The sequence below is a fragment of the Pseudopodoces humilis genome, chromosome 6 (assembly GCF_049639895.1).
Source record: "Pseudopodoces humilis isolate 2021_Gansu_Grassland_sample_001 chromosome 6, ASM4963989v1, whole genome shotgun sequence".
Classification (NCBI taxonomy): Eukaryota; Metazoa; Chordata; class Aves; order Passeriformes; family Paridae; genus Pseudopodoces; species Pseudopodoces humilis.
In genome coordinates this window covers 11,942,704-11,966,649 of record NC_142205.1, presented here as the reverse complement: position 1 = coordinate 11,966,649, position 23,946 = coordinate 11,942,704, and the positions used below count along the sequence as shown (strand labels likewise).

Here is a 23,946-nt window from a genome sequence, read left to right as displayed (position 1 = left end):
TCTTATGCACAACAGCTGCCTCTTTGTGGTGGGCTTTATAATTGAAGATTTAGACAGTTAAACTGCTTTCTTAATGCATTTGTGGTTGCTAAGATACAACCTCTTCAATTGCATAGATCTTCCACTTGAAATACAGCACACTGGCAAATGGGGCTTTCCCCTCTGACAGCCCAGGAGGAGAGGGGGAGCTGACAGGGCACTTACCCCAGTGCCAGAAACTGCTCCTGCAGCCGCCTGAGGGGGCTGGGTGGTGTCCAGGAGGGAGTAACTGGTGGGTTTTACTGACTTCTGGCCACTGTATGTGAACGAATGAATGAATGTATGAGGTGGCTGAAGGGTGAATGAGCAGGCAGCACAACAGGCTAGCAGAGCGTGTGGGATAAGACTGCAGACTGACTCTGTAGAGAAAACAAGGGAAATCTTTCTATCCCCTTCTTTAGATAGCCTCAGGCTTCAATTGTCCTTCTCAAGAAAGAATCATCTTCTCTGCTCTTTGATAAAGATGAATGGATCTCAGGAGAGTCCTGTTTTGGGACAGGTTTGACAAGACCTTGGGGATAAATTGTGCAGGGATAGATTTCTTGCAGTTCTAGAAAGTGATTAGGAGATACGGATTTAAAAGTAGTGCTAGATTCCTCAAAATTCATTAGCAATATTACAATTGCAGCTCAAAATAGCCAAATATTTTAAAAGGAAGCCTTACAAAGTAAGTGGAGGAAGGTGGTATAAAATAGTGCAGCTTATCTCTCATTTCATGCTAAAGTAAGTCTTTACCTGTGAGGGCTGAAGAGAATATTTTGAACATGTTGACAGAGCTCAATTGATGCAGCAACATCTCTCTGAGTTTGCAGATCAATAGCTGTGAGAAACAGAGTGCAGCTGTTCATCCTGGAAAGGTGTTAGCAGAGATGTCAGAGGATGATAATTGAACCAGCAATGTTCTCCTCCCCACCTCTTCCACAAGGCAGTCCAAGATCTGCCTAAATTTTCTGTGAGCATCACCTCCTGTATTGCAAATAGATCACAATGATAGAATCTCTCCTATCTGTGGGAAACCTCTGCTTCTTTCTGCACCTTCCCACTAAAGTGAAGAGAAGCCTGGTCCAGAGCACCATGCAGATCTGCTGGAGGTGTTCAAGCCTCACCAAAAGGAAATGAAACCAAGAACCTGCCAGAGCTGGGGGGTTAGTAGAAGTTACCAACAATGGGGTATCACTCTGGTGTCTTGTTTGGGCAGCATTTATATGATATAGAATATAATAGGTATTATATAATATATTATATATTATATATTATTATATATTATTAATATTATAGAATTATATTATTAATATTATATATTATATATTATATAAAAGAATATTATAGGTATAGAATGGAGGAATATTAACCTGTTTTCTCCCAATCTGACACCCAAATTTCAATTAAGGTTACTTTTTGTTTTTTTAATAATTTACAGTGTTTTCCCTCTCCTCACCCCCCCTCCCCCCCCCCCCTCCCCGAATTGTTTCTCCTGTTTGTCAAATGATGATGAAGCCAAAGAAGGTGGTGATGTGGCTTCTGGAGTTCTCTGAGCTAAGTATTCTTCTCCTTGAAGCACAGTCATAGTGCCATATTCACATACCAGCTGAAGAATTTGGTCCTGTATTTAAAGTTGATCTGCTTGGATCAACCTATTGCATGTGACATGAATGTTAGTAGTATGATTAAGTACTAGTTTTAAAACAAGGAGTGGCTGTCCATGAAACCACCCTGCATACTTTGATCAAGTCACTGCTGCAGGGTTTATTAGTTTGAGCAGCTGTGTTATAAAAATAATGTATAGCATTGTCATGATACTTGAAATAACTGCTTAATGGAATTGTTGGTTTAAGGATCTTGTCCTACTCATTGACTGCTTCAATTGGCAAATAGCACAAATAAATTAGCTGTATCTAATGTATAAATTTGCCTGGCTGATCCATGATCATGGCATCTTTCAGAGCTGAGGGAACAGAGTTTACGCAGTCAAGTGCTCCATAAATTGCTTTGTATCATGGGCCAGATTTAGGATCTCCAACTGCCTGAAGAGTTGTGCTCACTTTCAACTGAGTAAAAGTTTGATCCTCATCCAACCTGAGAGAAGGAAAATACAATTTCACTGCTAAGAAATGCTTTTTCATGATACACTCTGAGAACAAACCATTTCAGAGCTGGCCTGTACAGAACTTCCAGACCATTTAATGGTTTCACAAGACCTAAGAAACATACCCAATCCCTATAAAATTAGGCCCATTCCAGTAATCCTGGTTCTGCCACATGAGCAAGGTAAGTGACTTTATGCTCTAATTTTAGACTCAATACAATTTGCTGACTAAAATGAAAAATAATTCCCATTGGGAGAGGGAGCAAATTGATAATAATGTTACTGAAAATTGGATATAAAGGCAAACAATCCTTCTACTTGCCCTCTCAATCAGGGGCAACCAAAGGCTCCAACCAAAGTCACCAAAAGACTTAAAGCAGCACAACATCCTGGCTGCAAACAGAAGCAGGTGGCTCACACCAGTATCTCCCCCAAGCCGCAAAGGGTTACATTGCCGTATGTAGCTACTAAATATGCGTGTGAAAATTTCAAAAGCATGTGAGTGAGCCATCTGGCTCCTGCTCCTACTGGGTATTTGGGAATGAAAAGGGAAACTGGAAAGGTAAATAGTGTATTGCTTGATGTGTTGATTTTCAGCTGAGATTTCTCTCTTCAGTGCCTAGCCATATTTGTCCATCTAAATGAGTGGGATTGACTGTGTCTTCCCAAAAACGGGTGAAAAAAATTGGCATGTAAGCTCTGGGAAAGCTGTGCAAAGCCACACTGCCTCATGTAACAGCTGAGGCAAATTTATTCTGGTCTGCATCCAGAAAAAGCCCTCAGCCTCTCGGTGTCTAACTCAGGTGTAAAGATGGTGGGAGGCTTCTCACCCCTGCACAAGCAGGATCAGCTGCCTTGATCTAAGATTCCAGAGAGCTGCCCCAGACCTGGGGCAAGCATCATGATCACCACAGAGAGTCAGGCATCAGCAGGTCTGGAAAGAGAATGGTTTCCTACCCTAAGTGTGTGTGCCAAGCCAGCCTTTTGTTGTTGTTGTTGTTGTTGTTGTTGTTGTTGTTTTTTATTATATTTTATTTTTCCCTGTGGTAGAGATTGAGTGGTGGGAGAAAGAATGATGCTGCTTGGCTGGTAGCCCTCTGGTTTGTCACCTGGGCCAGCACCTGTGTCATCTGGGAGGCCAACCTGGCCACATCCCTGACATGCTCCCATGGTTGGAAGGTCTCAAACCTGGCCGGTGATAATACTGTTGGAAAATATACCAAGTTTAAAATTTATTTTATTTTATAACTTTAGCCAGTTTTCACAGAATCCCAGAAGGAACTAGGTTGGAGAAGACCTTTGATATCATCAAGTCCAACCTATGTTTGCTTTTGCCCTGGGGGAAATTAGAATTTCCAGGAATTAGAAATTAAGAGTTTCCAGGGCACTGTTCTACCAGGTGAAGACCTGATGAGGTTAACATCTCAACAGACTGGGAGTAGCCCAAAAGATACCCAAAAATATAACGACTATCAGCAGAACATCATCAGCCATCAGCAAACATCAACAAACGTCTACTTCAGGAACTGCCCCCTGGCATGGTTAGAGACCTGCTCCAGAAAAGACTGATAAGGAAACCAGGGAGTGAGAACCTAATTAACATCATTAACACCAGAGGCGAAGAAATCCAGATCCAGTAGAAAACCAAACACTAAGAACTGTGTAACGTAGAGCCAATGAACATTGAACCAATGAATCTCTAGGGTCTTAACTATATAAAGTATTCAAAAAATCAGGTAAAATTCATGTGTCATGAAATTATTTTCTCTGCACACCTGGGATAAGTGTGAATGAAATGTTTTCTGCTGCACATCCTGGCCAGAACAACACCCTGGCCAGAAATAAAGTAATGCCTTGATTCTCTAATGCTAAAAATGTTAGAGGGCAGTTGTTGTTTTTCCTGCAGTTTCAGAGACAACACCAATGCAATTTTTTTTACCTGTGACTTTGTGTGTCAATTCACACTGCACAGCTCTGATTCTATCTACAGGAGACGGAGACTCAAGCCTCGTAAAGTCCAGGTTGGGCTATGAGCAAAAGAAAAAGCTGGTCCCAGCACTGAACCCTAAAGCATGTCTCCAGCTCTGCTAAAGCTGCCCTCACTCTTCATCACACAACACCCTTATCCCACTCATGGCATGTGCTCCCTCCTCCACCTGCCACACTTGAGGTTCCCACAGTAGCTTGCCCTCTGAGTCCTGATCCCTGTGACTCTTCCTCCTCTGCAAAAGGAGCTAAAATAACTCTTTCTTGCCTAGCTTAAAAATAAGCTATGCCTTGAAGTCATCTATTTATGCCTTTTTTTGGTTGTAGTTTTATTGAAAAAGCTGGTATTAACATATTTATATTTTTATTCAACAACAGTTAGCTAATTTGTGCAACACAAAAAATGCAGCCATGAACAACAGCTTTCAAAACAATCAGATTTACCAACTTTACCATCACTTACTCTACACCACTGAAAGCTCAAACTAAAAAGAGAAAAAAAGTTGGAAATGTTTACAATGATGATGTTAACTTTCCATACATTCAAGAAACCAGGAAACCGATCTGTAACAGTGGTGTCAAAGACAGGAACGGAATACTGGTCTTTGAAAGGCTTCTATTTATTTCCTCTATATTTACTTCATGGTATTTTGGTTGGGTATTTAATTAGTTTTATAAAGCTCCAAAGATATATTTGTTTATTTAATTTTAACATGTTCTTTTTGGTACCCAAAGCTGTGACAGAGTAAGGTACTTCAAATTAAAAACAAAAAATGGTTGTATTTAAGATCTGTTTTATAATAAGTTATCTATAGAATCTTACTTGAGAATGTTAAAAGCTAAATATATGTTTTACAGTATCTCTAGCTGTAAATGCCAATATGGGCTGATAGCAATTTTTTTTTTTTTTTCATTTTGAGCTGCAGAGATTAATGGAGGGGGCCAAAAGTCAAAGAAATTGTACGACACCCTTGAAGCAGTAGTTTGGCATTAACAAGTTCTCTATACAATTTACCACACTCTTAAACCTTTTTTACAAGAAAGAAGAAAAGGAAAAGGCAATTTTGTTAAATTTCATTAGAATAAATATGTACATATACTGTCCATGCCTGCTACAGCACACAGTATTTTATAAACAAACATTCTTTGTTCCCTTTAAAATCACCCTACACATTTCATACCATATGTGTTTAGTGTGGTTGGAAACTGGTGCACGTGTTTGCACTTCTACACACAAAATATACAGCATTGATCTAGAAAATTTCAAACAGACATTTCAGGTGTGGTGTTGAGATGTCATATAAAAGCTCTAGACTTTTTTTTTTTTATTTCTTGTAAGCAGATTTTCACCCACCCTTCCCCCCAAACCAAAATACAAAAGCATGCAGATCCCTTCATCAGTACATTCTCCACTTACCAAGAAGTCAGTGCATAATGGCTTAAAGACTTTTTTTTCTGAGGAGTGTTAATATGGGCAGATTAACAGGTCATGTGAGTTGTGCTCTTTTATTCATGGTTAGAGTAGGAATCCTTTGGGATATTGAATTATCTGCCAGAGCTATTAAGGGTGCAGTAGAACTTTCCCTGCATTAAGAGGACTTCCTGCTCACTGCACCATTCCTGTACCATTCCTACATGCCCTACTTTGTGTGTACTTTCCATTTATGCCACTCATCATTACAAAACAGAGATTAGGTCTAACAGCATTTCTGTGGAGGAAGGTTTTGTTAGGTTTGGATTTTTCAAATTTTCATTTTTCTCCAGGACTAACTTTGTCTCCCAGAAGTGGCCTGGTTTAAAAGTGTTAAAATTCACTGAGCGATGCTGCCTCTCACAGTGCCATTCTTTTCACAGTTACAGATACCAGGCATTGCCTGTACTCCCCAAAGGCCAGGATTAACATAACCATTCCGCAAACAACAAACAAGGGACTTTATCAAGTGTCTAGCAGGGATGTAAGTTTGTTCCCACTCTAGTTGGTTGCTGCCTTCAAGGAACATTTCTAGCCAAGGTTTCCAGAACTCCAACCCCAAATGGTAGCATGGGTTTGTGTGTGAATTGCCAGTCTGTGTCTGACCAGCCAGTCCCTGCAGAGTTGCAATGCCACGTTTTTTAACAGTCATCACACAATGAAGATACTACTTACTTTTTTAAACAGAGCAAAGAGAACCATGAAGAATAAACTTCTTTAAAAAGCTGGCTGAGTAACTATACGAGTAACTGTAAATCCACTTACTCACTTGGGAAGGTGAAGCACAAAGTAATGTGATAAATAAATAAATAAATAAATAAATAAATAAATAAGAGGGTATTGTAAAGAAGGGAATGGGATGGGTGAGATGAGGCAGCTTTTCACCAGCAGGGATTCTGCTTCCAGCTCTAACTGTAATGAGGTCCCTCCAATGTGCCACAGGCTCTAAAGGGATGTGGCTATTCATTCTTTCAAACAGGCTCGGCTTAATTGAAAGACAGGAAAACAGCACTGGAAAAAAACCAATCAAGAGATTGAAGCAAAAAGCTCTAATAATGTGGTAAATGCTGTGCACTGCAAAAGCAGGAAGGGCACCAGAACACCACAGTCCTGCAAACCACTGAGACCCTTGAAAGGATGGACAGGAGTTGAGGAGCCTCAGTCCTCCTCAGGAACATTCCTAAACTGAATAAATACCCCTGTTTGTTTAAAGGAACCGATACAGACCACAGTACTGGATTTGCACTCGTGCCTTTTACTCATACAGTTGCAGTGATGGAAAATAATTGGCTTGCCACCAATAATGATACAGGCTGAGGGATGAAAGGATGTAATCTACAAATCCCACCACAGAAGCCACAATTTTTGTGAAGATCACATCCTTCTACAACTGTCAAGAGGCTGGTTTGTAAATATAGAGGGATATTGATAAATCTAGTGCATTTCTGAGTTCACTTTATCCTGAAATATGTACAGATTGTTTGTCGCTGCTATAGCAATGATGTTCTCGGTTGGGTGCCATGCTGTGTGCAAGATCTTCTTAGTAAAGTCCAAACTGTCAACACTGATGTCATCTTTCCTCCGTTTGCCTCCAACGCAGACTCTCCGGGGCTTAAGAATGGCTCGTGGCTTACTGCTCTCGCGGGAAGCCTCCAAGGTGACATCCCGCTTGGTGTTGCGGTCAAACATTCGAAAAAAGTTGTTATATGCACCTGTCATTATCACACTGCAGAGAGACAGAGAGAGCGACAACAAAGGCAGTTAAACAGCAGCTTGTGCAAAGCCTACCAACATGACTGGATCAGGACAGCTGAGTTTGACCCTAGGGTTAGCTGTCTTCTGGTATCAGATGGGAAACAGTAAGGAAAAAAACCGGGTTTTCCCAGTTCTCCCCAGAATGAACGGTTGCCTTCTACCAATGCCTTCCCCTCCCTTATTATTCAATGAAAATTACAGTTACCTCAAATAATGTCTGCTCCCTGACATCATGAGAATCACATCACAAGATAATAAAAGCAACATGCTTTAATAAATTATTTTTAATTACCCTCCAGCTTTTTATGAGTGCTTAAGGATCATACATTTCATGCTTTTTCCCATTCTGTGGAACTTTAATGACAGCTGAGTTTTACCATGATTCCAGAAATAGTCTCAAAATTTCCCACATATTTCAAATCTTTTGATACAACAGTAACATTTAGTACAATTATATATTTTAAAGAGTATTTTGAAGAAGGGTGTTTCGAAAGGTTCTGAAAAATCACACTGAATTTTCACATGTAAATTCTTTCCAGATGAAACTCTTTTCCTTGCTGAAGCCACAGATATTGCAAGTCCAGACAACATTAAAATATATATCTATAATGCTTCTTAGAAATAAACACACTAGTGTCAGGATTCTGGCATTTCTTATATGAAGTTTGAATGAAACATCAAGTCAGGATATATTTCTGGGTCTGGGAGAAAGGGATAGAAAACACACCTCGATCTGTATAAAAATTACCTCATTAATCAGCTTGCAGTTTGAAATAATAGATTGCCAGTTGCTTCATTCCTCTAGTCCCTAGGGGAGGATATTTTGTCACTAACTTTAATGAATTCAGGATTTCATCCATGGCCCTCAGGTTATTGGATTAGCATAATCATGGGTTTCAGAGCCTTGTTTGAAAGCTCATCCCCTGTGAACTTTTTCCATATGTGAAACCAGGGCTGTTCTCTACTCTCCTATCTCAGCCTCAAACAGGGTGGTTTTGTTCTGAATTTCCATTTTGTAAGAGGGTATCCACCCCAAATGGTCAGATCTCAACAGGAAAAGCTGTACAGTTTTAAGACTCAGGCAATCATTAACTATTTGCCTTTCTAACAGAGCCCAAAAGAAGATATTTGCCGTGCGTGGCATTAATAAACAAACCTCCATTGCAAATGACAGCTGCTTTCACACTTTGCTGTTGGGGGGGGAATCTTTGCTGAGCAGTAGATGGCCAGGGAAACATGGAGCATATGGGAGAATCTGGGAGAACTCACAGGCATAAGCCTTACTCTGCACCACAGACATTCTCTAGCTGATTAGATTAGATGCTCCTGGAGTCACAAGTGCCTTGCAGTGCGTGCCCAGCCTCCAGCCAGAGCCGCTTGATCTCATCTGGGGCCATTAGGAGTGACTGTAATACAAATGGATGATCACTGGAAAAGCACAAATGTGAGCTGTGCCCCTCACTGCTGCGACTAAGCTGGGGAGGGAGCAGAGCAGGCTCCAGAGCCGCTGCAGGGTAACTGGAGTGGGTGAGCTGGGTTTGCACACTGGGAATCACCCAGCTCCACGCTGCTCCCGTGGCTGCTGAGGCCATACCGCAGCAGGTCCCGCACTGAGCCCGAGATCACAGCGCTGCACAGCACACAGCGTGGCACAGAGAGCCAGCACCCTCGGCCAGAGCTCACCTGCAGCCTTCACCTCATGGGGAGGGGCTGCTCCCGGGGCTCTGCAGGTCGCTCGCTGCTGGGGGATGCACAGGGACACTTGTCCCCACTTGTCCCCGCTTGTCCCCATCCAGCCCCGGCAGGGAGCTCCTCGCTGCTCTCCGGCAGCAGGACCCACCCCTGATGGAGAGGTTTCCCTTCCCTTCTGTACCCGCAAAAGGCCTGGCGCAATCCTGCCGAGCAAGGCACAAGTTAACAACATCACAAGCTAAAAAACAGGAGTCACCGTGACAGCTTGATAAAATGTATCCCAGAAGCTGCAGAAAGCCTATTGATCACGATTAGTGCCTATTTCAGAAATTGAATCAACAGCAGTAAATCAAGTGTTTCATTCCTTCCAAATCACCATGTCTTGTCATTATAGCTCCTGTTGTAATGTTTATTTGCAACATGAAAAAGTAGAGGTTATTTCATATCTCAGCACTAACATACACAATTTGTGATGCAAACAGTCCATCTGTGTATTTCCCCCCAGGCCAAGTTTTGAAACAGGTTCATAATGCTGGGGCACCCCTGTGCCACAGGCTGTAGAGCGGTGGCTCCCAGGGGAGAGAGGAGCATCCCTCCTGATGGCAGCAGGAGCTGCCAGAGAAGCAGTTCTCATGCTGGCAGAGTACCAGTGCACCAAATGCAGAGAGAGGTGTTTGTTAAGGGTCTTATTTTAGAAGGTTTTGCTTACAGTAAAGCTGCCTTTACAGTCCATTTGCTTTTTAATTTCTTGAAGTCTTGCATATTTTTAAAAGTCTGCTTTCTTCAGTTGGATTTACTGCAGTTATTTTTTTAACATATGTAGATGACTGCTTTTCATGCTGGCCCTATTTGTCTGCAGTTTAATGGCTCAGTAAAAAACAGCATTATGTAAATGAGAAAGTGCCCATTCTTGTTCAAGGTCACAAACACAGATGGATTATAACCTTACCTGCTGCTTAAAGTAATAAAAGAGAGTGAAAACTAGATGCAAGCCTGCGATTTTTTCTTGTTCAAGAAAATACAATGTACACTAATGGAGTCTATGTGATAAGGAGATATTTTTTTAAATAGTAGAATATAAATTGAAACTCAATGTAGGAAGAGTCTGTTCTGTATTCCCAGACACTGCTCTGCACAGCAGTGTTACGATGAGGACCTGCACAAAACCCTTGCAGGAGAGGTTGGTTCAAGAAACCAAAGCCCTTAATTTTAAACAGCCCACACTATTTCACAGATGTGTAAGGCAGCAGCCTAGAAAAGCTGTCTAACCACTTTGAATTTTCCTTAGAAGGCAGGTTAACAAGTTGTGCACAAGACCAGAGGTGCCATCATCTCCACCATGCAGAGGTTTTTAGGACACAGAACAGGCTCCAGTGCACCTTGAGGAGCAGTGCACTGATAGCTCAGGCTGGAGCAAAGCTGCAGCCTGACTGCACCAGCTCTACACCTCAGCTACAAGAAGCACCATTACAAAAAAAACCCAAATAAAACAACATCACACCCCACCTGCCCCCAAACAATCCCCCCAAATCAAACAAAAAAGCAGGGAAAACCCCCAAGGGCTGCAGCATGACTACCAGCACCTACATTTCACCTTCTGCACCTCATCCAGTGTCCTGGAAGGAGAGACAGCACCCCATACCTGCAGGGCCCTGAATGCATTCACAAACCCCCGGGTTTACCCTCCTGCGCTGCCCCAGGCAGGGAACACTTTCCCCTCAGCACAGGGCTGCTCTGCAGAGCACCCCGAGTATTCTCTGCTCCCCCTCCTCCATCTGCTCCAAGCAAGGTCCTGGCAATTCTTCAGGTGTGAGTGTTTGGAGTGACTACACAAAATGCTACTGGCCATATTTGCTTATTCATGATGCGATCTGAGGCATCTCACGGCCAAATTTCAGTCCTCATGTGGGGTCACTGGGGCCCAGTCTTACCCCTCCTTTCTTTTTTACCAGAATAACAAATGTATTTTTACAGAAGGTACAAGGGGAAAGGGAAAACTCCAGTGCAGAGCAATCCCTACTTCTATTGACTTATCTTTTCACTCCCTCCCTAGTTACTGTTCTTTTCCCTTTCTCTTCCCCTCCGATTCTGATTCTGTCTTTAGCACATTTTCCAGACAGGTTTCCTTTTTCCCCTCTCTTAATTCTCCCCTCTTCTTTCACTTCCATCTATCCTGCTCTACAACTTTAAAAAAAAACACTTTATCTGCTTCTCTCTTCCTTTTCTCCCATCCCTCTAAAGTCTTTATTTTATTTCTGTAAGTCTCATTCTCACCCTTTCTTGGTTACCTGCCCCTACCCTCCAGTCTTGAAGACTACTTTCTTGGATCTCCAGGTGTTTTGGCTTGCATCCCTGCCTTCTTTGGGCTGAAGGCTGTGGAAACAGCAAATCCCCAAGAACCAAAGCTCATTTGGGCAGGAGAGGTAGTTCCCAAACTATCAGACCATTAACTATACATCTCCCATCCAGTTCAGGCTTCTTTACCCTGCACCACATTGATCTGTCAGATAGGTTGTTTAAAATTAATTTTGAAAAGAAAATCTGTAAAATCATCTGAAATAAAGGATTTGAGAGAAAAAAAAGTTATTCCTGTTTGCATTGCAACAGTAATACTCAAAAGGAGCAGATGTTTACCTATGGATAATGATTTTGTTATGACATCAGCATTGTACCACTGATGTTTAATTTAGGGCCAGAGTTTTAGGGTCTAGAGAAGCAATCTCTCAACTACTGATGGCTTCTGCAACTTTAATTATTGAAATACTTTTAAGCATCTTAGTCTTGATATTTTGGTTTTGGTAGTGACTTTGTTAAATGAAATGCTTCAATATGGAATTTTCCCCACTAAAAAGTTCTGCTTCTCTTGGGTGGCCAACAAATTCTCTACTCACCATCTTCAAAGGCATCTGAATATGATTTTCACCATTTTACTAACCTCCAATAAGATATTCCACAATATTTTTTAGGCAATGAGATTTCATCAAATATCTCAGTCACTAAGAACTGGCATATCTCTGTATTTCTCAGTTTTGTTACTCCCCTACTTCAAGCCAACCTCTTAAATGTTATCCATGTTGAAGCCATCCTTGTACACAACAGCCTTGTCTTAGTTTAGGGCAAATTAGGAAGGAAAACTCCAAATGGGGATTTCCCCAGGGAAATGCCCCTCCCCACTAACTGGTCCGGGAAAAGAAAAAAAAATTCCTTAGAGAGAAGTGGAAAAAGCTGTTTATTTAACAGAAATTGAGTAATATTAAATAATAAAACGTCTTGCTGTTCAATAACTCTGCAGCACGGACAGACAGCGGGATAGAGCTTCTCTCTGGCTTTTAGTTAGTTTTAGCTAGCTGAGGCAGAGGAGTTCTCTGGACTTTTGTTTGGTTTTTCCTTAACACAAACTGCGCGCTTCTTCTTCTCCCTCTCTTGCTCTCAAAGCCAGTCTTAAAGGTGCAGAACTTAATATATAACATAAACTAGACGATTAGAGATACCAGTATCATAAAGTCACCCCAGGACAAGCCTTCATCAAAATTGCTCCATTCAGCTGCATTCCTGGAAGTCAGGAATTGCCCTGAAAATCTGGGGTAACAGCTAGAATTAAGGCCTGCTTAAAAACCAAAACAATGTTCCACATTGCTTTTTATTTTTGTTTAGGGCTTTTTGGTTTTGTGGGATTTCTTAACTCTTTGATAATTTTTGCACTAACTCTGGCCCAAATTAGTCTTCCCAGATGCAGAGAAGTTTTCATTCACCTGCAGATTTCTACTGTCTGGAGAAATTCATCTCGTTTCAGTGTTCCTCTCTTTCACGGTTGCTCAGGAGACCATGGAAGCCATGGGGCGGTGTGACAGGACTAAGAGAGGGGCTGGGCAGGGCTTCAAGGACCTTGCACACACCCTGCTGAAGTGTGATAGAAAAACTAAAGCAGCCCAGCTGTCCTGCCCCTCAGTGCAGATGCAGCAGCAGAACTTCATTCCCTGGGGCAAGAGGCAGGGCTTGGACTTCGAAGATCTCAGCAAAGATATCCCTCAGGCACCCAGCATGAAAAGGGACCTTTTCTTTGATCTGAAACTCAGTTGGTTTCCCAGTCTCCCAGTTATATTTTGAGCCCTTTTTTTCAGTATTTCACTGCCATGGGTACCAGAGAACATCTGCAGCCTCCTGGGATTAACCTGTAATGTCCACCAGATCTGGTTTCATGACAAGCTAACCCAATGAAAGAAAGGGGTGATTCCAGAAAAACTGTTAAACAACATTTTTTCATAGGAATAAAAAGGGATATTTATTATAGCAAAGGGAAAGGAAGAAGCATTGCTGCAAGCAATGAGGAGCTCATGAAATACTGGGAAATCTTCCTGTGCTGTGCAAAGTCACTGACTCCCCATCACAAAGAAGGAATTTATTTAAACCTGGGGAAGAGCCTGCTAGAAAAATGAGACACAGGATCCAGGGTTGTGGTACCCTGGTACATCTGGCTGGCGTAAGACTGGGAATAAGAACAAGGGATCCCCAAGTACTTCCAAGCTAATATTTGACATGCCAAGCTTTGAGAACAAAATGATGTCTTCTAGCTCTCCAGCATGGAGTGTGCTGCCAGACAGGAAGAGACTCTTAACTTCTCATCCAATGGGATCTGCCAGTTCCTCCTGATTGGAGTGAAGGCTGATGGATATTCAGGGGGGATGAATGACAGTTCAGTAGGAAAGGACTGACTGAACAGTTGTATGTGACTTCACTCATCTGCTTGCAGTATATCACTTATCATGATGGTATTTAGAAGTCTTCCTGGCAGGGGTCCCATCTACCCATTCATTTGAAATCTTAAAGAAAAATAAATAGTTAACTAAGGTATTCACTTTCTATCATGTAGAATTAGGTTTTGTTTGGGTTTTTTTTTTCTGGCTTCTTTACCTCACAAAAAGCCACAAAAGTGCTTATTTTTAAGGTAAAACTGAAAGCTGTTGACAGTGGAAAGAAAACAGTGTCCTCCAGGTCATTTATTAAAAGACTTGACTTTGGATGTGAATGGAAGAGCTAAATTAAATTGCCATATAAGTAGAGCTCACCTATTCTACATGGTCAAGTAATGATGTATATACACTAAAGACAGCATGATTTTTGTGTAATACACTCAACTACAGATAATATGTGCTCATCTGGATGAATAAGTGTAAGACCCCTGCTTGGCTCCCTCCCCTGACCACCACTGCCAAAGTACCTAGTGATTAATGTGCTCTCCAGCAAATGAGATCAGCTCTGTCTGATTGTATTAGTTCCTGTTCATTGGAGTAACTGAGCATCAATCACGTTCTAATCAGAGTTCACGTATGCTGATTATTTCTGCAAACAGCCTCACCATCAGGCTCTATCATAGCCTAGATTAACTTCTTAGTAATGACAAATCTTAATAAAAAGTATTTTCACCTAAATAATAAACACACTTTCATTTTTAACAGAACAATCTTGTCACTACATATTGTTGTTATAGCTTTGAAGTCTGCAAAAGATAAAAACAATACGTTTAGAGCAGTAGTTATTACTGTTATGCAGATGGATTAATAATCTAAGTACTGCAGCATCTCTTTGGAGTACAATTGTCAATATGCAATTTTTACCTTTATTAATAGTCCTTTTTTAAAAACTACCAAAAGACTCAAATTAAGTGACCTTACTGTTCCAGTGAACTGTTTCTTAAGAGGTACCAGAACCTAAATATTATTTAAATTATGATTCTCCAATAAAAAAATATTCTGGTAATGCACAGCAATACTTGTCATATTCATAAAGCAAGGAGCTTAGAGGAGTGAATCAAAAGATGAGCATCAGTTCTGATATATCTGACTCCTAAAAAGAAATAATTAAATTAAAGAGAGCCCTTTTCTTTTGTCAAATGTTTCCAGCTCCTCTACTCAAGTTTCTTACAATCAAGAGCAGCACACTGTTTAGTGACAGGTTTGGTAATTGTGCATGACTAATAACGCCTCAGTGTCTGGGCAGTACAATAAATGAAGCCCTCACAATCTAATGTTCCCACTTAATAATTACTCCCTGCATTGATCTTTCTGATCTGTCAAGTAGGAATGAAAATATTACACTCACTTTAAACCCTGATATTGAACAAGAATTCCATTACTACCAGGCAACTATCCAGAGAGTGGTCTTACCACACTAATGAGGACAGCAGCATTTCATCTGGCCAGAGGAGAGAGACTCTAGGCCTGGAAGTAAGTGGCTGCCCATCCTGTAAAACACTCTAGGAATTCCCATCAAGGATAAGCAAAATGGTTTGAAAATATCTGAAAAGTCCTGGTTTTTCAAAGTTTCCCAATATCTACATGATTTTAATGCACTGTTGTTCTGTGCCAGACTTAGGCAGGAACCAGCATTGTCTGTTTTTCAATAAAGGCTTTAACTTTTGTATTTCTAGTAGGGCCAAACTTAAGCCATAACCACACTGAGAAAACCCTCTGTTAAAACAACCATTCATGCATTGGATTGGGAGTTTCAGAGAAAAGCCCCAAAACCTGGATCTTCTGCTAAACTTTCTGTGAGTCATTCCCAATCTTTAACCATACCAAAGCCACAACAGCTGGTGCCCAAGTTGCAATGACAGCAATCTGGGAAGTATTTTGCTCAGTGTGGTCCACCTATGTAATTTTAAATGGCCAACAGTTGGTATCACAGGGGATACTTAATCCTGAGCTAATTCTTGTGAAAAAAACACATCAGTCTGGCATGCAGGCAACAGAGACAATGGAGTATGTATGTATTTTCATTTGTATAATGGATGATACAAGGCTAAAGTTTCATTTTTTAGCAAAGGTACAATCTTTCCAGTGTGTAGGTAGAAGAACTGAGCAAAGGAAAGTAGTCCAAAGAGAAGGTGCCCCTTACCCAGTGTACACAGCATAACACTTGATCTGCATTTGTGGAACATAGGACTAGAAGACACTTTGCTCTGCACTTCCAGGTTCAGACTCGTAATTTCAACCAGTGTTGCATGTAACTGCTTTCACAATTTTCCTGAGCAGCACCATCAGAACAGCTGGGTTTCTTGTATCTCCACCACTCAGGATGGGAAGACAGTTTGTCACTGTTTGGACAGGTATGAACTACCTCTAATTTCCAGGTAATAACTATCTTTTGACTCTCAGCACCTGCTTACTGTTGTGTCACTATCACTTCACATTTATCTGAGCTAGATTCTCTTCCTCCCTATGTGTATCTCCTTGGTGTACTTACTACAAGCAAGTAAAATCTTGGTTTCTCTTTTGCTAAGATGATGAAAACCAAAGTCCTGGCCTCTCTTCTTTAGAGCAGCTGTCCATCTGCTCGATGAGTTCATCCACCTTGGAGATGAGGGACAGGAAATGTCTAAGTGCAGTTCAAAGGTCTTTGAATAAGAGCCCAACATAATGTCACCACTACTCCTTTCTCTGCTGGATAGCCCTGTCTTGCCCATTCAAGGATCATATTTGTCTTTCACAGATGCCTCAGACTGCCTGTTTCACAGTCCTTGCCCACTCCAGGGTGGGTAAGCCTGCTTCAATACAATGAGACAGACTGTTTTCCCAAATGAGAGGCTGAGCTGAAGGAGCACTTCTAGGCTCACTGCCAAACTTCTGCCTCTTGGCTCCTAACTCTGCTGAACCAGGAGTCACTGCGTGTCACTCAATACTGGCTCTTGTGCTCTCTCTCACGCGCATTTTGTAGACTGCTAATCCCTTCCAAAGTCACCTAGCATATGAATGTGCCTGGGAGTTGTTTCCAACTGATAACATGAAGGCTTGTGCTCTTTTTTTTAACTAAAATCCTCACCTTGCATTATACTCTTGGATTTTATCCATTTTTATTAACCCAGTCCTCTTGGCTGCTCAGCTATTCCTGTACCATATTCCTACACCACAAAGTACTGCCACCATTTGCCAGCATTAGGGCATTAGCCCACTCCATCCTTGCTTGCACTCTCTGAGTATTTCTCATTAAAATGTCCAACAAGATATTATGTCCATGATAAAAATAAGAACCTCTCCATCAGTGCACCGGGAAAGAGACTGCTTTGACAGAGGGAGGTATCAGAAGTGTCATTTGGCAGGAGTTTGTAGAGAATCAGTGGGTGCCTGTGATGGTTCTTCCTCACATCCATTTCCAGTTAGTGAACTGAATTTCTGAGGCAGCTCATGTGCAAATACAGGATCATGTAAGTTTCCTTAGTGTGCCGGTGGGATTGTGTGAGTTGGCATCATTCTTTTTAGCTTTTGCAGCCCACTTATGGGTTGGGTGAAAATGGACATAATTTGAAGGATTTTTTCCCCTAAGGCACGAGCCAAGGTTATTAAGGCATACATCATGTCTATGGCAGTCAGAAACACTCTGCACAAATACCCAAATACCTTGTACCAACCCAAACACTGGTGTGTGATTCCATACACAAATGTGGAAAATAACCATGTGTAACTACTTTCAGTTTGCTCCCCATCATATGGGAGGTCTTCTGCTAAATGAGGACAGTGATGGACAGAAGGACGGATTGATTACCTGTCAGATCCATTCCATGCACATTCAAACTTGTCAAAGATGCAGTCGTTTTCATAGAGGGAACATAACTTGCTTCTAAGGTAATCATGGACCTGTTTCAAAGAAAATAACTGTTATTCTTGAAATCAAAGAAAACATAAGATTCCACAACCAGCCCTTCACTTTCTGTGTTATCTCCCATGTTCACTTTCAAAATATGCTGCATAGATTGGTAGGTCTGCAGAAGATACTGTGTTTAAACTTCAAAGAAGCTAACTGTACTTTTCCACAGCCCAATTAACCAGGTGCTACAGAATTACTATTACAGGAAGGCACAAAACATGCTTTCCTCAGCAGGCTGCTGACCACCCCTTTTCAACATATTTGTTTCCTGCTTGGGTGATTTTCTCAGTGCTAGCCCAATTCCCAGAGACATTTCACCACTTGATACCTTAGATGGGCTAATTAGTGTACAAGAAATCGAATTTAAATAGTAACAGAAATGCCATATTCCAAGATGAGTGGACTCTCACTTATGGCAGAAAGAACTTGGCTCTATTAAAAGAACCTTTATGGTATCACATTTATTTTTGTAAGGTATTTTAGAAGCCAAATACAGCACAAGGTTGCAGTTGCACAGGCTGCAAATAAGAACACTAATTTAGCCCAAGAATTTCTCCTATTTGGCTGAGATTTAAAAACAACGTTGCAAATTCTCACTAACTAGAAAAGTGGGAATACCCAGCAGATCTCTCTCCTCTAGGACACACATCTCCGCTGAACAAGGACTATCATAAAGATATGATGCAAACTGTTTCAGTCTTGCTTAATATGATTAGTTTTTTTTCTGGATGATTTGGTTTCTTCCATAAGGAAATAATAAGGTAGAAAATCCCTGCCCAGATAAATTTACTAATGCACTTAAACTCTAATATTTTCTTCTAGCTACTGTAGCAATTGTACAAACAAAGATGTGTAGGTGACCTCCTGGAGAAACACACCAATCCAATGGCTCAGGGATATAATTTAGTTCTCCCATCCTGAGATTACAGGTTCTTGCAAGTCAAGTGAAATTGTTCCTGCTCATGGATCCTCAGCATCCTACTCTGGCCTGAGGGCACAAACATTTTTTTTCTAGTAAAATAACTTCTATCAATACCAGATGAAGGACAATAACCTTTCACTTAGATTTTCTTTAAACTGACCCATTTTTGATAGTCAAATTGTACAGCATCCAAAGAATATTTGTAATGTAAGATTATTAAGGATAATAAATTTTAGTTATGGGTCAATTTTCATTAATAAATGAACAATTTTAATGAACTGTTCATTAACAGATAGTGCCTTATACAGCAATTACTTGGTAAATAGCAGATAGGACATTCCACAATTAAATGCATTTACCATCACAGTAAGCAATAGGTCAGAACACTTTTACTATTGATACAGTTTCCTATACTCTCTGTAATGAAATACTTTCCTTTTCTCTTTACTTAAAACCTTTTTATGTTAGCGGTGTAATTTGTTACAGAACTGGAATGCTTTCCTTTGTCATGTTTGTGAGCCCCCAATACTTGGAAGAAATAGAAAGCTTGGGAAAGGCAGAAGGAAGTAGATCACATTTGCCTCCCTAAATGTCATTTCTAGGTCTTTTTCTTGTTACCATTTCCAGCAGCCATCTGTCATGACCACTGTCATGTACACACCCTTTGTAAAATGTGTCCAAGTCCACAGCTTGGAGCTGTGCCTTTCTATCAGCTTTGTCAAAAAGGATTTTGCAGTTTCTCTCTCAGATGTCTTACCTTGTCACGGCTGTCAGACTCACCCTACTGCCTTGGACAACCACCTTGTTTTTATGTGGGCCTTCTGATAACCACATTTGAGCACATTCAGACCCTCAGTGGGACTGTGAAAAACTAACTGGAATAAACACTTGATTTTCGCTGTTTGCATATTCACATGCCTCTACCAACTGAGGGTAAAATCAGATTTGCCTTGTCTGTTACATCTTGTTCTTACCATGTATCAATAGTACTTGAAAGCAAACTAAATTCATTCCTCACTAACTAGCAAGGACCTTTTCTTCACTGCAATCTTTTAGGTCTGACCCTCATGGAATTATCTAGCAATTCTGTGCTCCAGACTAAGAGAGCAACACAGCTACACAGGGACCTGTTTTATTGGGACTGAACAGACACAACCAGGAATTTCACTTGTCCAGTTTTGGACATTGGTCCAAATCCCTACTCTACAGACCCTGCCTAAAGTGGATCAAGCTATTACCAGCTGTGAATGTGCTCACCTTGCTGCTCCTAAGGCTTCTGCTGGGGTAATTCACCTGGCAGCATCAGAACAGTAACCTGTTAGGCAGGGCTGCCTTGCAATATTCATGTACTGGACATTCCATTGCCCTGCTCTTTTAGTGCTGTTCAGTGACCATACTCTGCCCTTTTTTCTTTTGTGTGAAACAAACAGGAGAAAATCATGTTGAAACATTGTCAGCAGATAACGTGTTCAGCAGGGCTGCAACAGCTGCTCCATGCAATAGCATTCTTTAAGCCACAGCATGGATACAAAAAAAGAACCTGTATGAAGAATTATTTTTTTGTTTGTTTGTTGGGTTTTTAATATTAAAATTGTAAGCTGATAATGAAGCAGTACAGTTGTGGACTCTGCTCTTTATTACAACTCTGTGTGAAATCTCCTGTTGTGACCCTCACTGTTGCAGCTAGGCAATACCTAAGTGCTTATCGTGCAGTGGATGAAATGAGAAATTAAATCTTAAATCACACCAATCCTATGGAATCCTGAGCTACTGGCTTCCAAAGCCCCTAGTTCCAGATTCTCCTTTAGTCTGCTACAATGCCCAGCAACACATCTGTGTATTCTTTACAAGGCAATGGGTAAATATTAGAAAATGGAAGGCAATCCAAAGATTTAAGAACACTGTTGTATTTTGCTATATTTATTTGTATTATATAAGGGGTTTTGTTCTTGTGGGACTTGGGGTTTTTTTCTATAAACTTCTGACTGCAATTATCAGTACTCATTTTTCCCCATCTCAGCATGAAGAAATATAACTTTTTAACTGGCCCTACTGTTGGGTGCCAGACTGATTTAAAAGTGGCCAGCTTGTTTCACAGCTGCTTACATTAAGAAATAAAAGCAGGTGTCAAAATCAAGACAAACAGGTTTGCTTGACCAACTATTTCTCCCCAGCACAAGGCTGCCCTGCTAAATTAGCATAGGTATAAAGTAATATATTACCTAAGTTACCAAAACCGGAGATTCTATTTTGTTATATAAAACATAGTCTCACCATTACCCTCCCACTCCATTTTCACAGCATATCAACATTTCTAACACATTCAGCACTTAAAGCACTGCCATTTTAAGAGCAAACCCAATTCTGTAGTCTTAAAGGTAAACAGGCTCAGACTTTCCAATATTAACACACAGAGCAGTGAACACTATCCAGTGAAATGTAATGGATGCATTTAAGAACACTGGGGCCCACTCTGTCTACTAAATGCTAGCTAAAAAATGCTGGAGAATTTTGTTTGTTTTGACAAGAAATGCTACCATATTCTCATGGTGGTTTTTTAAAACCTGTCTTAATTATAGTTACTGTGAACTGCTGTATCCCACCTGCCATTACTTAGACACAGAAAACAAGGGACTGATCCAACACTGTCAGAGGATTGTCTCTCAGTGAGCAGCACAAGCCAGATGAATGGCATTCTTCCTACTTTGCATACACTTTTTTTATGTAACTCAACAGTTTTTTTCTTACTGCATTTTCCTAACAAGCAGTTTCTGTGTCACAGACATATTTTCCTTCTTCAAGCCAGAGTCAAAAAATGTAAGCTCAGCCCCCTATTGCCAAACATAACAGATGTCAGAGTACAAACTTAGTGCTGGCTGGAGCCACTGGCATTTTGTCTGGATAATATCTCAATGAATTCAGGCAACCAGATGTGTCTGGCATTTGTGAGCTGCTGTATCAGTGGTGATGCCAGGGTTTAACATGGAACACTTCTAGAACTAGGCAAAAGGGAGAAACACACAGAGGAAGTTGTAAAAAATAGTTCTGAAATGACAAAGATGTAAACTCTCAGCAGTTCCACCAGGAGCAGAGCGCTAAGAAACACACAAAACCTTTTCCTCAGCTCCTTTTAAATGTTAGTAGTGAAATACATAATTTGAAAGCAGATGCCAAAGTGATGATATCTCGTTAGAATAATAATTTCTTTTGAGTTCAATCCACAGGGAGTGCTACCTCAGCTCCCCAGGCTTTACACTTCCTTACTAATGCTGCTATTGCCCTTTTCCTGCTATAAGGATGCCACTGTGAGGATTTTAACCACCTTGATTAATTCTCTTAGCTTACTGCTTGTCAGATAAGGTTATGAGAAGTTTACAGAAACATCCGGTTTTTGAACACTGAGATCCTTCTATAAGGTTGCATTTTAAGACTTAGGAGATTCCTACCTGGTATGTTTCTACAGGCTTTGTTTCCATGTTCAGATCCCAAACCTTGACAGTGAGGTAATCTCTTGTAAGCATGTATCTACCACTGTGACTGAATTTGACATCTGACACTGAAGAGATAATTTCTGAAAAAAATGATCTGTTACTGGGGTCTTCTGGTTCTTCATAAACTGTTCAAAGAAAAAGAAGCAAGAGACAGAAGTCAGAATTGTATAAAATAACGCTCTGTTTTACAATCTGAAGTGTGCACTTCCCATCAAACATGTAATTCAATCTACCAACGAACATGATAAAGAATTAATTGTATCTCCAGCACTTAATTTATTCTTTTAACTTCATATAAAAATACAAACTGTAGGCGTTAAACATTACAATAATTAACGTTATAGCTACGGACTCAAAGCATGACTTTAGGAAATTATGCAAATACATTGGTCAGTTGATTACAGATACCTATAGCAAGGCATTTCATGCTTTCATCCTTTCTGGGGTCTGCATAACCCATTTCCCGATGTAACCAAAATCCAGGTGTCCCTGTAACATGAGAGGTGTGTTCATGTGGTGTCACAACAGTCCTGGCAACCCTGGGAGAGGCATTTACTCAAAGCCTGCCCTGCTTGCCAGAACCAGCTGGCCTGGCTGCAGGCTACTCATTGGTCATGTCTGAAGGCATCCAAGATTTAAGGATGAGAATTTTAGAAAGCGACTGCAAATTGCAATTACCTCTTCCTGAGAGGTGAGCATAAAACAGACAGGGATTTACCATGTGGATGCATGAACTACATAGTTGGTGTGCAACTGCTGACACTTCTGGAGACCACTGAACTCCCTGAATGTGATGGCCAGCAGTTCTCTGTGATCTGACAAGGCAGCAGATTATGAAATATTGCTTATACGATGTTCATATGTGAAAATCCAGCTCTTGTAGTTAAGAGATTGGTCATCCCTGTTCAACTGTACATAAGCATGATACTGGATGACTCTACCCCTACCTCAGGGGTGACTAGAGCAATTATATTGTCTTTCTGCAGGTATCTGTAGCTCTGTGATCCAACTGACCTCTATGGGGAACTTCAATAGAAAGTTGGGCTTGCAAAATCATAGGGTTTTGGGACCTATGCCTAAAATATTCTTTGAAAATTGGCAATTTAGTGAATTTCACTTTCAGGTTTCAAAAGCAGGTGAAGAAAAGCCATGTGATGAAACATGAAAGCATGCTGGAAGTAGAAAAACCTTTTACTGTCAGTCAAAATGAAGTTTTTTGTATAGGCCACTGGAACATTTCTCTCACAATTATTTTATCCATGACTATGATTCAGACTGTTGGAAGCAACAAGGTTAGTTTGCATTAGGTGAAATAATGCTCTGCTGAAAGTTAAGGGTGAGTATGTGGGAGAAGTATGTGGGGTATTGCAAAAAATTATGGGCAATTTTCTTTGGGGGTGGGCAGTGGAATGCAGCCAGGCATGCACATGAGAATAAGGTCTATATTTAAACATGCACCACACATCTGAATGGTAATGAACTACTTCAAAAAGAGCAAAAAACTTTTCAGATAGACTGTAAATGAACAACTTTAAATAGCTCTTCAAAATTTTGCCTAGACATTCTGCAAAGCAGGTATTTTGTAATTATCCTGTCAGATTTTCAAGAGAAGTCTGATGAGCACAAAGCAATTATCATTTCTCATACCTCTTCCCTTTAATCTGTCCAAACTATAGACTTGTCTGGCAGGAATTTCATCCTCCTAATTATGATGTGAAGCTGTTATTAAAACCAGGAAAGAAAAAAAACAAAACCCATTCTAACTGAACTACACCTTCATTTATAGCTTAGATATATTTTCTTGGCTCTATGCGGCTCATCCAACTCCCAGTGATTAGAAAAGGAGTGATATTTGTACCTGAAT

General features: G+C 40.7%; 1 protein-coding gene across 6 annotated transcripts in view; it reads right to left on the bottom strand.

Annotated features, from left to right (window-relative positions):
- Positions 1 to 5,173: 5,173 nt before the first annotated feature.
- Positions 5,174 to 23,946, bottom strand: part of PPP2R2C (protein phosphatase 2 regulatory subunit Bgamma) — a 200,580-nt gene continuing 181,807 nt past the window's right edge. For all 6 annotated transcript variants that reach the window (XM_088056263.1, XM_088056264.1, XM_088056267.1 and 3 more), the window contains 3 exons: positions 22,038 to 22,207; positions 17,568 to 17,659; positions 5,174 to 7,308 (listed from right to left, as the gene is read on the bottom strand). In XM_088056263.1, the coding sequence (XP_087912389.1) occupies positions 7,017 to 7,308; positions 17,568 to 17,659; positions 22,038 to 22,207 (554 nt within the window). In that variant the 3' untranslated portion in view covers positions 5,174 to 7,016. The remainder of the gene's footprint in view (positions 7,309 to 17,567; positions 17,660 to 22,037; positions 22,208 to 23,946) is intronic.